Here is an 18,296-nt window from a genome sequence, read left to right on the forward strand (position 1 = left end):
TTCTAGTTAGTAGTGGTGGTGGTTGTATTGTCGTTAGTAGTGGTGGTGGTTGTATTGTAGTTAGTAGTGGTGGTGGTTGTATTGTAGTTAGTAGTGGTTGTTGTATTGTAGTTAGTAGTGGTGGTGGTTGTATTGTCGTTAGTAGTGGTGGTGGTTGTATTGTAGTTAGTAGTGGTTGTTGTATTGTAGTTAGTAGTGGTGGTGGTTGTATTGTAGTTAGTAGTAGTAGTGATTGTATTGTAGTTAGTAGTGGTGGTTGTATTGTAATTAGTAGTGGTGGTTGTATTCTAGTTAGTAGTGGTTGTTGTATTGTAGTTAGTAGTGGTGGTGGTTGTATTGTAGTTAGTAGTGGTGGTTGTATTGTAGTTAGTAGTGGTGGTTGTATTGTAGTTAGTAGTAGTAGTGATTGTATTGTAGTTAGTAGTGGTGGTTGTATTGTAGTTAGTAGTGGTGGTTGTTGTATTGTAGTTAGTAGTGGTGGTGGTTGTATTGTAGTTAGTAGTGGTGGTTGTATTGTAGTTAGTAGTGGTGGTTATATTGTAGTTAGTAGTGGTGGTTGTATTGTAGTTAGTAGTAGATGTTGTAGTTAGTAGTAGTGATTGTATTGTAGGTAGTAGTGGTGGTTGTATTGTAGTTAGTAGTAGTGATTGTATTGTAGTTAGTAGTGGTGGTTGTATTGTAGTTAGTAGTGGTTGTTGTAGTTAGTAGTAGTGATTGTATTGTAGTTAGTAGTGGTGGTTGTTGTATTGTAGTTAGTAGTAGTAGTGATTGTATTGTAGGTAGTAGTGGTGGTTGTATTGTAGTTAGTAGTAGTGATTGTATTGTAGTTAGTAGTGGTGGTTGTATTGTAGTTAGTAGTGGTGGTTGTAGTTAGTAGTAGTGATTGTATTGTAGTTAGTAGTGGTGGTTGTTGTATTGTAGTTAGTAGTGGTGGTTGTATTCTAGTTAGTAGTGGTGGTGGTTGTATTGTAGTTAGTAGTGGTGGTTGTATTGTAGTTAGTAGTGGTGGTTGTATTGTAGTTAGTAGTAGTTGTTGTATTGTAGTTAGTAGTGGTGGTTGTATTGTAGTTAGTAGTGGTTGTTGTAGTTAGTAGTAGTGATTGTATTGTAGTTAGTAGTGGTGGTTGTTGTATTGTAGTTAGTAGTAGTAGTGATTGTATTGTAGTTAGTAGTAATGATTGTATTGTAGTTAGTAGTGGTGGTTGTATTGTAGTTAGTAGTGGTGGTTGTATTGTAGTTAGTAGTGGTGGTTGTATTATAGTTAGTAGTGGTGGTTGTGCTGTAGTTAGTAGTGGTGGTTGTGCTGTAGTTAGTTGCGTTAATAATAATGTTTGTGTCCATGTTGTAATATTTGGCCTCTGATAATAATAATAATTGGCAGGCGTTGTAGTGGTGGTGGACAGCCATGAATTTATAGTAAAGGTGAACTCCGGGTGGCTCGCCTATAAACTCTAAACCTTGTAATGTATCTCCTGAGTCTTCTGAGCTCCTGTGGGATCCGCCTGTCCTGAGCAGAGTAAAATGGGTTAATGTCAGGATACGCCTGCCTCTGGGTGGGGGCCTGTATTTGGTGAGGGGTCTGGACTGTGTCATTGCCAGGATGGAGCAGTGATAGGAGAACTGGGATGGTCTGGTCCCATGCTGGGTGACAGACTTTCCTCCTGCATCTTCTGACCATCCACCATCAAAGGACCAGACAAGGAGGGAGAAGACTTGACCAGTCCTGGATACCAGTTAATGCTTCCTAGAGGAGAGGTACGGGACCTGGACCTGGCAGAAGAAAAGACAACCCGGCTGGAGCTTCTTTTCCTTTTTGTGAGAATATCATTCAGGTATTGGAGAATGGAAGAGGGACCTGGAGGGGAAACACTTCCCAGGAGGAACAGAGGACGAGCTTTGGGGTAACTCTTATATCAAGGAAGAAGACATGAGATACCGGCTCCCTCCAATATTGTATCAAAAAGATCTCCTGGCCAAGAGGTTACCTGAGCTCCACCCCCACAAACAAGCCATCACCTGAACAGCGGATCTCTCCGGACACGGATTTTTCACAAACAAGACCTGAGAAGGAGAGAAACATCACCTCACCCTCTAACTTCTACCCCACTTTGACTTCCTTCTCCCATAACCATTTCAGGAGTCATTTGGAACCCGCTGTTCACTCCCCAAATTTACAGCACAGGAACCCGGCACACAATTCTCAGCCCATCAGCACCCCAACATCACTAGAACGTTCTATATTGCACCCTGATACAACTTGTACCAACTACTCCACACCCCAACACAATCAGTACCTTCTACGCTCCACGCCGACTTCATTAGTACCTTCTACACTGGACCCCAACACAACTAATACCTATCCGAGCAGAGCTAATACCCTCTACACTGCACCCTGACTTACCTAACCCTTTCTCCCCACAACCCGACACAAGTAGTGTCTTCTACACTGCACCTAATACGACTAGTACCTACTACTTTGAGCCTCCTAGCAGAGCTAATACCCTTTACACTGCACCCTGGCATATCTAACCTAACCCCTTCTTCACGGCAACCCAACACAAGTTTTGTCTTCTACACTGAACCCTGACATACCAATCCTCTTCTCCACCACAACCCAACACAAGTGGTGTCTTTTACGCTGCACCCAACACAAATAGTAGCTCCTACTTTACCCTACACTGCACCTTGACTTACCTAACTCCTTTCCCCAAGGCAACCTGACACCAATGGTGTCTTCTACACTGCACCCTGACATACCTAGCTCCTTTCTCCAAGTCAACCCAACAGAAGTGGCCCTTTCTACACTGTGCCCTGACATACCTACCCCCTTCTCCACCACAACCTGATACAAATGTCTTCTACACTGTGCCCTAATTTACGTAGAACCTTTTCCACAGCAACCCAACACAAGTGGTGTTTTCTACACTCCATACTGAGATACCTAACCTCTTCTCCACAGGAACCCAACACAAGTGGTGTTTTCTGCACTCCATACTGAGATACCTAACCTCTTCTCCACAGGAACCCAACACAAGTGGTGTTTTCTACACTCCATACTGAGATACCTAACCTCTTCTCCACAGGAACCCAACGCAAGTGGTGTTTTCTACACTCCATACTGAGATGCCTAACCTCTTTTCCACAGGAACCCAAGCAAGTGGTGTTTTCAACACTAACATTACTAGTATCTTCTACGCTGTAACCCAACATAGCTAGTGCCTTCTACACAGCATCCTAACATAACTAGTACCTTCAGCACTGCACCCCACAAAACTGGTACCTTCTACATTGCACCCTAATATAAGTCATACCTTTTGAACTTCATCTCAGCAAGCCTTTCTGCACTTCACTTTAACATCCTACACCCAGACTTCACTAGCGTCTCCATTACTGCACGGCAACTCAGCTTAAACCCTCTACCCTGTACCCCAATACCACCAAACTGCTTCAACACTGATATGGACCCCACACCCCAAGACCACAAATGCCTCTGAACTGAAATGAAATTCACAATATTGCACCTCAACCTAACAATTAAAATTAGTGTCCTCAGCATTACATACCAACCTAAGTAGTGTCCCCAGCATTACACCCGTCTAAGAATTGACCCTAGCAGTACACCTCAACCTAAGTAGTGTCCCCAGCATTACACCTTTTTCTAAGAATTGACCCTAGCAGTGCACCTCAACCTAAGTAGTGTCCCTAGCACTGCAGCGGAATCTAAGTAGTGCCCTCAACACTGTTACCCATCAAATCTAGTGCCCCCAGCACTGCCCCCCCAACCTAAATAGTGTCCCCAGCGCTGCACTTCTATCTAACTAGTGTCCCTAGCATTGCACCCCGACCTAAGTGGTTTCCCCAGCCCTGCCACACAGTATAACCATTGCTCCAACACTGCATCATAACCCTATTATATTCTTTTATATTGGAACCCAGAAACTATTTATATACCTCCCAAAACAGCCGTTCTTCCATCTCCTATTACCATTCCAGTCTAAATCTTCTGTCTTAACGCAACATGTTCCCCAAATTAAGAGGCCCCAACATTGTGTCCCCCAAACATTCCAATGTTCTCTCTTACCCGTCTCCACCCCGAGACAATATCTGTTATTGCTTTGCTGCTTTCAGTGCCCCCTTAATTCCGAAGTCATAATAATGAGCTTTAGAAGATTTACTTCCTCTCCATCTAATTATCCAGTACCTGTGTCCAACTAGAAGTAGCTTGGTACCCCCAAAAAGTGTGACCTTTACCCCAAGACCAGTTGTCTTTATGTACTGCACCCCAAGATAACTAGTCCTCCCTGCACTACATCCCAAGATAAGAGGTGCTGTCTATATGGCATACACACCCACATAAGTGCCCCAGGCCCCATTGCATTTTTCCAGCTCCTTGTTTTTCTTACTTTGATTTTTTGCCTCAAGGTCCCAAACTTTCCTTCTGACAACCAGCATCTGCTTGTGAACAGTCACGTCACTTCTCAGAACCTCCTGTCTCAAGTCCCGGGAAGGAGCCCATACTTTCCCAGCATCCGTTCTGCATCTCATGACTAATGGATCACCTGGAGATGGCTCAAGACACAAGCACCCACCATGAACCCATCAGCTTTGGCATTGATCAGATTCTGAACAGCCCTGAGCAGACTGTGGGGTTCCCCTATTCCCGGACAGGGGAGCAGGAGCACCATGGATCCAGTGCCTACTGCACCATGTACAACCCAGGCAACTCTTCCTACAGCCTCAACATGAGGATGGACGTTAGCATGAATGTCAATGTGCGACCGGCGGGAGTCATAAGAGTGCCAGCTCATAGGCCTCTTCCACAGGTGGGGCCCAGTCAGGGGGCTTCACCATTGTCCAGTATTGGGGGGATGAGCGGCCTACCGGGACTCACCTTCCCCTGGATGGAAAGCAGCAGAAGGATGGCCAAGAACCACATCACAGGTAAGGAGGACCCTGTAGGATGGGGAGGGGGCGAAGGTTTTTTTTTGGGGGATCCCAAGTGCCTGAATCTACCACATAGATGGGAGATGGTGGTTGGAAGATTGAACTGATACACAAGTTTTATATTTCACATACAATGCTACATAACAAGAAGGTTTGGTAGACGTTGTAGATTGGCATGGTTGGCCACAATGAACCCGTTTTTGTTATACCTTGAGTGACTACAGTATGTAACTTCCATGTCTGGGGGTCACTGCTGGGTGACTATTCGTGTCCCTAAGGGGTAGGCAACCTTGGCACTCCAGCTGTGGTGAAACTACAAATCCAATCATGCCTCTGCCTCTAGGAGAGGCATGATTGTCAGGGTCTTGTAATGTCTCATGGGACTTGTAGTTTCACCACAGCTGGAGGGCCGAGGTTGCCTACCCCTGGAATGTCCATGGAGTCACTCACACTAGTCTGATCCCAGGAGAATGATAATCATCTTGGAGGATCCAGTCTGAGAAATAGATTCCCTCTCCAAAGATCAGTCAATCAGGAGGCTGCTGTAGACGTGGCATTCAGCCCACAGACATTATCATCCTCTTCCTATCATTATCGCCCCTTACATTGGTGATCAGTGAGAAGAATGTTCCTTAGATCGGTGATCATTGAGAAGAATGTTCCTTACATTGGTGGTCAGTGAGAAGAATGTTCCTTACATTGGTGATCAGTGAGAAAAATGCCCCTTACATTGGTGTTTAGTGGGAAGAATGCCCCTTACATTGGTGATCAGTGAGAAGAATGTCCCTTACATTGGTGATCAGTGAGAAGAATGTTCCTTACATTGGTGATCGGTGAGAAGAATGCTCTATACATTAGTGATCAGTGAGAAGAATGCTCCTTACATTGGTGATCAGTGAGAAGAATGTCCCTTACATTGGTGATCAGTGAGAAGAATGTCCCTTACATTGGTGATCAGTGAGAAGAATGTTCCTTACATTGGTGATCAGTGAGAAGAATGTCCCTTACATTGGTGATCAGTGAGAAGAATGTTCCTTACATTGGAGATCAGTGAGAAGAATGTTCCTTACATTGGAGATCAGTGAGAAGAATGTTCCTTACATTGGTGATCAGTGAGAAGAATGTTCCTTACATTGGTGATCAGTGAGAAGAATGTTCCTTACATTGGTGATCAGTGAGAAGAATGTTCCTTACATTGGTGATCAGTGGAAGAATGTTCCTTACATTGGTGATCAGTGAGAAGAATGTTCCTTACATTGGTGATCAGTGAGAAGAATGTTCCTTACATTGGTGATCAGTGAGAAGAATGTTCCTTACATTGGTGATCAGTGAGAAGAATGTTCCTTACATTGGTGATCAGTGGGAAGAATGTTCCTTACATTGGTGATCAGTGAGAAGAATGTTCCTTACATTGGTGATCAGTGAGAAGAATGCTCCTTACATTGGTGATCAGTGAGAAGAATGTTCCTTACATTGGTGATCAGTGAGAAGAATGTCCCTTACATTGGTGATCAGTGAGAAGAATGTTCCTTACATTGGTGATCAGTGAGAAGAATGTTCCTTACATTGGTGATCAGTGAGAAGAATGTTCCTTACATTGGTGATCAGTGAGAAGAATGTTCCTTACATTGGTGATCAGTGAGAAGAATGTTCCTTACATTGGTGATCAGTGAGAAGAATGTTCCTTACATTGGTGATCAGTGAGAAGAATGTCCCTTACATTGGTGATCAGTGAGAAGAATGTTCCTTACATTGGTGATCAGTGAGAAGAATGTTCCTTACATTGGTGATCAGTGAGAAGAATGTTCCTTAGATCGGTGATCATTGAGAAGAATGTTCCTTACATTGGTGGTCAGTGAGAAGATGATCAGTGAGAAAATGCCCCTTACATTGGTGATCAGTGAGAAGAATGTTCCTTACATTGGGATCAGTGAGAAGAATGTTCCTTACATTGGTGATCAGTGAGAAGAATGTTCCTTACATTGGTGATCAGTGAGAAGAATGTTCCTTACATTGGTGATCAGTGAGAAGAATGTTCCTTACATTGGTGATCAGTGAGAAGAATGTTCCTTACATTGGTGATCAGTGGGAAGAATGTCCCATACATTGGTGGTCTGTCGGAAATGGTCAGAGGACCCCAAGGTTCAGTGTTATTAGGAGGGCAAGGTAGTGTAGTGGGGTACCCCAAGGCTCAGTGTTATTAGCAGGGTACCCTAAGGTTCAGTGTGGGGTGCCTTACTCTTTAATCTATTTATAAATGATATCGGTTTGGGATTTCAGTCTTTGCAGACACTAAGCTATGCAGTGGAATGACGTCCTTACAGGATGTCTCCAAATTACAAGCCGACCTCAATGCTCTGTCTAATGTCTAATTGGGCAACTATGTGGCAGATGAGGTTTAATGTTGATAAATGTAAAGTTCTGCACTTGGGGGCTAAGAATTTGCATCATACATACTAGTGGGGAGTACAACTGGGGGGATCCATGGTGAGAAGGATCTGGGGGATCCATAGTGGGAAGGATCTGGGGGAATCCATGGTGGAGAAGGATCTGGGGGGATCAGTGGTGGAGAGGAGAAGGATCTGGGGATCCATAGTGGGGAAGGATCTGGGGGAGTCCATGGTGGAGAAGGATCTGGGGGGATCAGTGGTGGAGAGGAGAAGGATCTGGGGGATCCATAGTGGGGAAGGATCTGGGTGAGTCCATGGTGGAGAAGGATCTGGGGGGATCAGTGGTGGAGAGGAGAAGGATATGGGGGATCCATAGTGGGGAAGGATCTGGGGGAGTCCATGGTGGAGGAGGATCTGGGGGGGATCAGTGGTGGAGAGGAGAAGGATCTGGGGGATCCATAATGGAGAAGGATCTGGGGGAGTCCATGGTGGGGAAGGATCTGGGGGTTTTGGTAGATCATAAGCTCAATAATAACATGCAAGTGGCGGTTTCCAAAGTGAGTAAAGTCCTTTCTTGTATAAGAGAGGTATGGACTCCAGAGAGAGAGACATCATCTGTACAAATCATTAGTAAGACCTCATCTGGGATATGAAGTTCAGTTTTGGGCTCCAGTTCTCCTAAAAATATCGGGGGAACTGGAGAAAGTACAGAGAAGGGCAACCAAACTGATAAGAGGCATGGAGGAGCTCAGCTATGAGGAGAGATTAGAGGAACTGAATTTATTCTCTCCTGAGAAGACAAGAATAAGGGGGATATGATCTCCATGTATAAATACATAAGGGGGAGATATGATCTCCATGTATAAATATATAAGAGCGGATATGATCTCCATGTATAAATACATAAGGGGGATATGATCTCCATGTATAAATACATAAGGGGGGATATGATCTACATGTATAAATACATAAGGGGAGATATGATCTCCATGTATAAATACATAAGAGGGGATATGATCTCCATGTATAAATATATAAGAGCAGATATGATCTCCATGTATAAATACCTAAGGGGGGATATGATCTCTATGTATAAATACATAAGGGGGGATATGATCTCCATGTATAAATATATAAGAGCGGATATGATCTCCATGTATAAATACCTAAGGGGGGATATGATCTCCATGTATAAATACATAAGGGGAGATATGATCTCCATGTATAAATACATAAGAGGGGATATGATCTCCATGTATAAATACATAAGGGGGGATTTGATCTCCATGTATAAATACATAAGGGGGGATATGATCTCCATGTATAAATACATAAGGGGGGATATGATCTCCATGTATAAATACATAAGGGGGATATGATCTCCATGTATAAATACATAAGGGGAGATATGATCTCCATGTATAAATACATAAGGGGGGATATGATCTCCATGTATAAATACATAAGGGGGGATATGATCTCCATGTATAAATACATAAGGGGGATATGATCTCCATGTATAAATACATAAGGGGGATATGATCTCCATATATAAATACATAAGGGGTATATGATCTCCATGCATAAATACATAAAGGGGGGGATTTGATCTCCATGTATAAATACATAAGGGGGGATATGATCTCCATGTATAAATACATAAGGGGGGGATATGATCTCCATGTATAAATACATAAGGGGGGGGATATGATCTCCATGTATAAATACATAAGGGGGGGGATTTGATCTCCATGTATAAATACATAAGGGGGGATATGATCTCCGTGTATAAATACATAAGGGGGGGATATGATCTCCATGTATAAATACATAAGGGGGGGATTTGATCTCCATGTATAAATACATAAAGGGGGGATATGATCTCCATGTATAAATACATAAGGGGGGATATGATCTCCATGTATAAATACATAAGGGGGGATATGATCTCCATGTATAAATACATAAAGGGGGGGGGATATGATCTCCATGTATAAATACATAAAGGGGGGGTATTTGATCTCCATGTATAAATACATAAGGGGGGATATGATCTCCATGTATAAATATATAAGGGGGGATATGATCTCCATGTATAAATACATAAGGGGATATGATCTCCATGTATAAATACATAAGGGGGGATATGATCTCCATGTATAAATACATAAGAGGGGATATGATCACCGTGTATAAATACATAAGGGGGGATATGATCTCCATGTATAAATACATAAGGGGGGATATGATCTCCATGTATAAATACATAAGGGGGGGGGGGTTTGATCTCCATGTATAAATACATAAGAGGGGATATGATCTCCATGTGTAAATACGTAAGGGGGGATATGATCTCCATGCATAAATACATAAGAGGGGATATGATCTCCATGTGTAAATACATAAGGGGGGATATGATCTCCATGTATAATACATAAGGGGGGATATGATCTCCATGTATAAATACATAAGGGGGGATATGATCTCCATGTATAAATACATAAGGGGGATATGATCTCCATGTATAAATACATAAAGGGGGGGGATTTGATCTCCATGTATAAATACATAAGGGGGGATATGATCACCATGTATAAATACATAAGGGGGGATATGATCTCCGTGTATAAATACATAAGGGGGGGGGGGATATGATCTCCATGTATAAATACATAAGGGGGGATATGATCTTCATGTATAAATACATAAGGGGGATGTGATCTCCATGTAAAAATACATAAAGGGGGGGGGGATTTGATCTCCATGTATAAATACATAAGGGGGGATATGATCACCATGTATAAATACATAAGGGGGGATATAATCCCCATGTATAAATACATAAGGGGGGATATGATCTCCATATATAAATACATAAGAAGGGGGGATATGATCTCCATGTATAAATACATAAGGGGGGGATATGATCTCCATGTATAAATACATAAAGGGGGGATATGATCTCCATGTATAAATACATAAGGGGGGATATGATCTCCATGTATAAATACATAAGGGGGATATGATCTCCATGTATAAATATATAAGGGGGGATATGATCTCCATGTATAAATACATAAGGGGGGGATATGATCTCCATGTATAAATACATAAGGGGGGATATGATCTTCATGTATAAATACATAAGGGGGATATGATCTCCATGTATAAATACATAAGGGGGGATATGATCTTCATGTATAAATACATAAGGGGGGATATGATCTCCATGTATAAATACATAAGGGGGGATATGATCTCCATGTATAAATACATAAGGGGGATATGATCTCCATGTATAAATACATAAGGGGGGGATATGATCTCCATGTATAAATACATAAGGGGGGATATGATCTCCATGTATAAATACATAAGGGGGATATGATCTCCATGTATAAATACATAAGGGGGGGATATGATCTCCATGTATAAATACATAAGGGGGGATATGATCTTCATGTATAAATACATAAGGGGGATATGATCTCCATGTATAAATACATAAGGGGGGGATATGATCTTCATGTATAAATACATAAGGGGGATATGATCTCCATGTATAAATACATAAGGGGGGGGGATATGATCTTCATGTATAAATACATAAGGGGGGATATGATCTCCATGTATAAATACATAAGGGGGGATATGATCTCCATGTATAAATACATAAGGGGGGATATGATCTCCATATATAAATACATAAGGGGGGATATGATCACCATGTATAAATACATAAGGGGGATATGATCTCCATGTATAAATACATAAGGGGTATATGATCTCCATGTATAAATACATAAGGGGGGATATGATCTCCATGTATAAATACATAAGGGGGGATATGATCACCATGTATAAATACATAAGGGGGGATATGATCTCCATGTATAAATACATAAGGGGGATATGATCTCCATGTATAAATATATAAGGGGTACATATAGTGAACTTGGTGTTGAGTTATTCACTTTAAGGTTATCACAGAGGACAAGGGGACACTCTTTACTTCGGGAGGAAAAAAGATTTAATCTCCAAATACGGAAAGGGTTCTTCGCAGTAAGAGCTGTGATAATGTGGAATAGACTCCCTCCAGAGGTGGATCTGATCAGCTCAGTAGATTTCTATAAGAAAGGTCTCTATTATTTCTAGGTAAATACAGGGTTGTGCCTGGCAGGTAGGTGAAGGGGTTCTCTGCGATATCCTGCACGCAGTATTGTAGAATCAGGGAAGGGTAAGTGGTTTCAGCGTTGGATGTGGTATGGAGGAGGTGGAGACCTGTATTGTTATATGTCCTTGGCTCAAAGCTCCTGGAAACCATAAACACACCTGAAACAAGGGCAGCATTGTGTGGGTTAGGAACCTTCTCACCCGGTCCTCCAGTGCAGCAGGGTGAAGCGATGACTTTCCTTTTTGGTGGACCCCCTTAGTCCTCCACGGATGTGGCTTTGCAGATGGTGATGACCCAGTCTGTCCGCCCGCAGTCACCCCTAACCTGCTTCCTCAGCTTTCTGGTGACTCTTGCAACTTTCCAGCTCGTCCTGATCCACCTGAGCCTATGCGGATCCACACTGCTCTTTCCCCCTCGTCCAGTCTCACGTACAGTCCCTCGCTCTCCTCTACACCTGTTTCCGGGCTTTTCCTTCTTAAATGCACCTCCCCTTTGCAAGTTCTCTTTGGCTGTGTAGGTCAGTCCCCCCTAATCTGAATGAAAAGTTCTGTTTGCAGCCAGTCGTGGAACAAGATCATCCAGTGCCCAGGGCTAAGATGCCAAACTGTTCCCCCCCCCCTTTATTATGTGCAAGCTTATGAGGAGGAAGGGGGAGAGAGAGCACAGCCTGCACCTCCCCCTCTCCTTTCCGCTTCCAGCGATGGGCCGACAGGGCTAGTGATGCCGCTGACACTACTCCTGTCAGCTTTACAGTAGAAGGAACTTGTGGCACCCCATCCCTACAATACATGCTGCACTCAGGGCAGCAGCCCCTTCTGCCCACCCCTTGTCCTGACCCAGTTTGCAGCATACAAGACCCAGCACTCCTGTATTGGGCCTTGTGCCATCTTGTGATCAAATAAAGTTCTGCATTACAGTAACAATTAGGGATGGGCAAACGATTCGCCCTGAGCATGAGTTTGGGCCAAACATTGGCTGTTCGCTTACTAGGCGAACACCCGAATTATCGGGGTGTTCGTCCGTTTGTTCGACCCGCCGACAACCACAATGCACCGCGCCACCGCGCAGTGTATTGGAATCCCTGATTGGCTGAAGCAATGAAAGCTTTGCCCAATCAGGGCACAGAGCACTGTCAGAGCCATGATTGGACACCATCATGAAGACTTTATCCAATCATAGCTCATTGCCCTTAGTCCTGCTCCACACTATAAAAGTATTCTTTCAATAGCGGCCATTTGTAATGTGAAATCGGCGTGGAGAGAGATAGAACAGCGCTCTGTTCAGTGCTATTAGACAGTGTGCTATTCTAAATCTATGGTCAGTAGAATATTAGTTTAGTGTGCATCTAGGGATAGTTCAGGCAGTGTGAGTGTAGTGACCGTTTAACACAGTATTGTTCAGTACGTTACTGCAAGTTTAACGCTGTATATTTCAGTGCGTTACGTGTCATTTAATGCAGTATATTTCTGTGAGTTAGTGCACGTTTAATGCAGTATATTTCAGTGTGTTATTTCAAGTTTAATGCCATAAATTTCAGTGAGTTACTGCAAGTTTAACACCGTATATTTAATTGCATTACTGCAAGTTTAACGCCATATATTTCTGTGCGTTACTGCAAGTTTAAAGCCGTATATTTCAGTGAATTACATGCCGTTTAATGCAGTATATTTTAGTGCATTACTGCAAGTTTATTGCCATATATTTCAGTGCGTTACGTGCTGTTTAACGCAGTATATTTCTGTGCGTTACTGCAAGTTTAACGCGGTATAGTTCAGTGCGTTACTGTAAGTATAATGCTGTGTATTTCAGTGCATTACTGGAAGTTTAACGCCATATATTTCAGTGCGTTATGTGCTATTTAACACAGTATATTTCTGTGCATTAGTGCATGTTTAACGCAATATACTTCAGTACGTTACTACAAGTTTAACGCTGTTTATTTCAATGCCTTACGTGTCATTTAATGCAGTATATTTCTGTGAGTTAGTGCATGTTTATGGCAGTATATTTCAGTGTGTTACTTCAAGTTTAATGCCATAAATTTCAGTGTGTTACTGCAAGTTTAACACCGTATATTTAATTGCGTTACTGCAAGTTTAACGCCATATAGTTCTGTGTGTTACTGAAAGTTTAATGCCGTATATTTCAGTGAATTACGTTCCGTTTAATGCCATATATTTCAGTGAGTTACATGCCGTTTAACGCAGTATATGCGTTACTGCAAGTTTAACGCCATAAATTTCAGTGCATTCTGTGCCATTTAATGCACTATATTTCTGTGCGTTAGTTCACGTTTAACGCAGTATAGTTCAGTGCAATAATGCAAATATAATGCTGTGTATTTCAGTGCATTACTACAAGTTTAACGCCATATATTTCAGTGCATTATGTGCCATTTAACGCAGTATATTTCTGTGCATTAGTGCACGTTTAACGCAGTATATTTCCGTGCATTAGTGCACGTTTAATGTAGTATACTTCAGTGCATTACTGCAAGTTTAACACTGTATATTTCAGTGCGTTACTGCAAGTTTAACGCCATATAGTTCTGTGTGTTAGTGCATGTTTAACACCGTATATTTCAGTGCGTTACTTTCTGTGATGGATGTAACCCAGCCCCCCCCCCACCCAAAGTGACTCCCATCACACCTTCCGTTTAGCGCAGTATAGTTCAGTGTGTTACTGCAAGTTTAAGGCAGTATAATTCTGTGCGTTACATCATGCACGTTTTATATTTCAGTGCATTACTGCAAGTTTAACACTGCATATTTGAGTGTGTTATCTTCCATTTCTCGCAGTATATTTATGTGTGTTACTGCATGTTTGATGCAGTATATTGCAGTGCGTCAGTGCATTTTTACTGCAGTATATTATAGTGTATCAATGAAGTGTGTCTGTATAGTGACTACTCAAGTTAAAGTGCACCAAACACCACTTTCCATTGATTAAAGTGCATCTACGTACACATTTCCACATCTTTATTACATTTTGTTAATAAGAGTCCCTCCCCCCATCATGTCTGGTAGGACAAGGTGAGGGAGATGTCCACAGGCAAAGGTGGATGTGCTCAGTCCTCAGGCAGGGCATCATTTTCTCTGTTTAGTGAGTTTGCATCAGCATGCAGAGGAGGTGGTGGACTGGCTTACTAAACCATCCTCATCCTCCGTCACCCAAGCAGAGACTAGTGCACAGTCCACTTCAGAGGGCAGAGTGGCCAAACCTGCCTCCTTGTCCACAGCTATTCCTGCCATAGCCCCAACATCAGGCATGGAGAAGTCAGCAGAGTTATTTGAACACAGTGTCAGCCACTTACCCCTTGACAATGCACAGCCATTACTCGATTCAGATGTTGGTTCTGAGGTTGAAGAAGGCAGGACCATGAGCCTACAGAGAGGGGAGAACACTGGTACACAAATTGGCATTCATGTTCCTCCAGCCGCAGGGTATTGCCATGTTGTCTCCAGAGATAATGAGGATGGAGGAGATGATATTGATGATATTGATGATGATGATGGATGATGATGGATGATGATGATGATGATGTGACTTGGGTGCTGGATAGACCAAAGGAGGAAAGTGAGGGTGAGGCACAACCCCAACGAGGCAGCCATCATGGAAGAGTAGAGAGCAGCCACCCTATTCCATCACATTGTGGAGCTGTTATCTCACGGCCCACTTCCCATAGCTCAGCTGTCTGGGCCTTTTTTAGTACATGTGCAGCTGATCGCACTGTTGCAATTTGCAAAATTTGTCTCAAGCACATCAGGCTTGGCAAAAACAGCAACCATTTGGGTACCACATGCTTGACAAGGCATTTGACCTCCCACCACTCAGGCCATTGGCAAGACCTGAAAGCCACACAAAAGTGACACAATTCTGTTCCTCCTCAGTCTGTCCCTGGTATACCCCATAACCTCTCAGCAGCCTCCACTGACAGGGATGATGGTATAGTGCAGGGTGTCCCAGGTCCTTGCAGCACATCTGCCAGCAACACACCACCAGCTGTAGACTATAGCCAGCAAATTTCTCTGCCCCATCTGCTGCAGTGAAAAAAAAAAAGTCACTGCCACCCACATGCCCAGCGTCTAAATGCAAGCTTGCCAAAGCTGCTGGCTCTACAACCTCTTCCTTTCCGTCTGGTGGATTCTGCCCCCTTCTGTGAATTTGCAGAATGTGCTGTACCACAATGGCAGGTTCCCAGTCACTATTTCTTGTCAAATAAGGCCATTCCATCTCTCTACCATCATGTGGAAGGCAATTCTGTCGCATCGTTGGGCAAGGCAGTCAGCCGCAGGCAATGTTGTGACATTGTTGAGCAAGGCAGTCAGCCTTTACTGCTGACACGTGGCACAGCAAGCATGGTCAGGGGTGATATATTCCATTCACAACACACTGGGTAACTCTGTTTGCAACTCGGAAGGATGCAAGACAGGGCTCAGTGCTGCAGCTTGTTGTGCCCCCATGTCTCCATGCAGCTAGTGATGATGATGATGTGAGATTTGTCAGCTCTACCCCCTCCTCCTCCTCTGCTGAATTGTCCTATGAACCACAAGTACCCCCTAAGCATTCAAAGGGCTATTCAATGAGTCAGGCTAAAAGGTGCCATGCAGTTCCTCAGTTGGCGTGTCTAGGGGACAGGAACCACATGGGAGCAGAGATTCTTGCAGCTCTGCAGGGACAGACCCAGAGGTGGGTCATGCCACGTCAGCTGGAGCCAGGAATGGTGGTATGCGATAATGGCACAAACCTCCTGTCCGGCCTTAGACAGGGAAAGTTGACACGTGCCATGCTTGGCACATGTCCTCAATTTGGTTGTGCAGCATTCCTAAATAGGTACCCAGGGTTGGAAGATCTACTAAAGCAGGCCAGAAGAGTCTGTAGCCATTTTAGGCGGTCATAGACAGCTAATGCTCGGTTGGCTGAAATTCAGCGGGAATTCAACCTGTCCGTAAACCGCCTGATTTGTGACATGCCCACCAGGTGGAACTCAATTTTGGCAATGCTGCAGCTGCTGCACATGCAACAGACCGTTGTCAACGAGTACCTGTGTGAGTATGGCACAACAACAGGCTCAGGCCGGCTCGGATTTTTTTCCCATGCCATTGGCTGCTCATAAAGGATGCATGCACTGTACTGTCAGCATTTGAGGAGGCCTCAAGGATGGTGAGCCGTGACAATGCATACATCAGTGACACAATCCCTGTTGTGTTTCTGCTGGAGCAGACTCTGCGTGGCATTATGGACAAGGCACTTGAGGCCTAGCAGCGGGAAGAAGAGGAGGACTTCCTTTCCTCTTAAGGCCCACTTCATGCAGACACCATTGTTCCTATGCCACAGAACACACAAGAGGAGAGAGGAGGAGGAGGATTCTGACAGTTTTGGAGACATTGAAGCAGAGGAAGACATAGGACAAAGAGTAAGAGATGGTTTTCCATCTGTAGAACCCTTGGTAGTAGTACGTGGCTGGAAAGAGGCAGTTCCAGATACTGTAACCCTCAGTGACCCGAGGAGTCTGCTTTTCATGCCCCTGCAAATTAGCAGTGCATGGGCTCCCTCTTGCTTCAAAGCCTGCAAAAGGACCTAAGAATACGCGGCGTAAAGGAGAAAGATCACTATTGACCACCATTATAAGGGGAAAGTCTCAGAACTCATCCCGTCCCCACAGAGGGTGCAGAAGATGAAATCACTTGAGGGCACATTAAAGAGGAGTTTATCTAATGCTTTTCCCGACTCTGGTATGTTACAATGTCTTGGAAAACTTAGTTTTGAGGCTTCTGTTGGTCAAGAGAGGAGCAGTGGAGAAGGCGGCCACCTAAGTAATGCATTTCACAATTTTTTTAGTCCTCACCGCCCAGGGCTGTCAGCTTCCACATCCCATTGGCAGTATCTGCATCATATGGTGGATGATTATCTAGGGGCGAAAATAGAGTTGGAGAGCTTTCCAGTCGATGATCCACTGGCTTACTGGGTCATAAGAATAGACCACTGGTCAGAACTTGCCCAGTATGCAACTGAGCTGCTGGGCTGCCCTGCATCCAGTGTGCTTTCCGGATGGGCATTCAGTGCTGCTGGAGGTTTTGTTACTGATGGTAGAACGTGTCTGTCCATAGACTCTGTGGACCGTCTGACATTTATCAAAATGAATCAGTCCTGGATCAACAGAAACTATGAAGCCCCTGATGCCGATGTCGCTGATTGAGTGTTTTTGGGATGTGGAATCTCTGCAGGACATCTAGACTGTCTAGCATTGTGGGTGTTGATTTCATCTGGAAGATTTTTTTAGTGTAGGTTTCATGGGCACAATTAAGACCCAAAAACCATTTTTTCCGCTGTTTGACAGGTGCATATCATTGCAATTTTTGACAGCAAGGCCAAGTCTTCCTTTCATCAAGAGTACCTCTTATAGGGTTACGGTGGGAAGGCGTCACTGACACCCAAAGACCAATTTTTCCATACCTGTTACTTCTATTCTAAGTCTGTCGAAGAGACACCAGAATTTATCCAAAAATTCTCTGATCTTGTTCCAAGTGCACTACATTGTGGCCTCATCATACAGACTGGCGCCCTAAGCCATTGCTTACAAAATAAAGAAAGTTTGCAGGGAAAATGTCTTTTTTTTGGCTTTATAGATGCAATTATTGCTGCAACAGGTTCTACACACAGTAGAGATGTGCAACTTTACAGGTAGACTAAGGAGACCCCCCCCCCGGCACTATTTTGAAAGGAATTTTAAATTTTTATGCTTTCGCTTTAAGCATCCAGAAAATCACAGCTCATTTAAACATTAT

The 18,296-nt window shown here is 43.5% G+C and overlaps 1 protein-coding gene across 1 annotated transcript in view; it reads left to right on the top strand.

Moving 5' to 3' along the window:
- Window positions 1-1,621: 1,621 nt before the first annotated feature.
- Window positions 1,622-18,296, top strand: part of TLX2 (T cell leukemia homeobox 2) — a 30,105-nt gene continuing 13,430 nt past the window's right edge. Inside the window, exon 1 of the mRNA XM_073612218.1 lies at window positions 1,622-4,941. Coding sequence (XP_073468319.1) covers window positions 4,551-4,941 — 391 coding nt within the window. The 5' untranslated portion in view covers window positions 1,622-4,550. The remainder of the gene's footprint in view (window positions 4,942-18,296) is intronic.

The sequence above is a fragment of the Aquarana catesbeiana genome, linkage group LG01, assembly GCF_042186555.1.
Source record: "Aquarana catesbeiana isolate 2022-GZ linkage group LG01, ASM4218655v1, whole genome shotgun sequence".
In the NCBI taxonomy this organism is placed as follows: domain Eukaryota; kingdom Metazoa; phylum Chordata; class Amphibia; order Anura; family Ranidae; genus Aquarana; species Aquarana catesbeiana.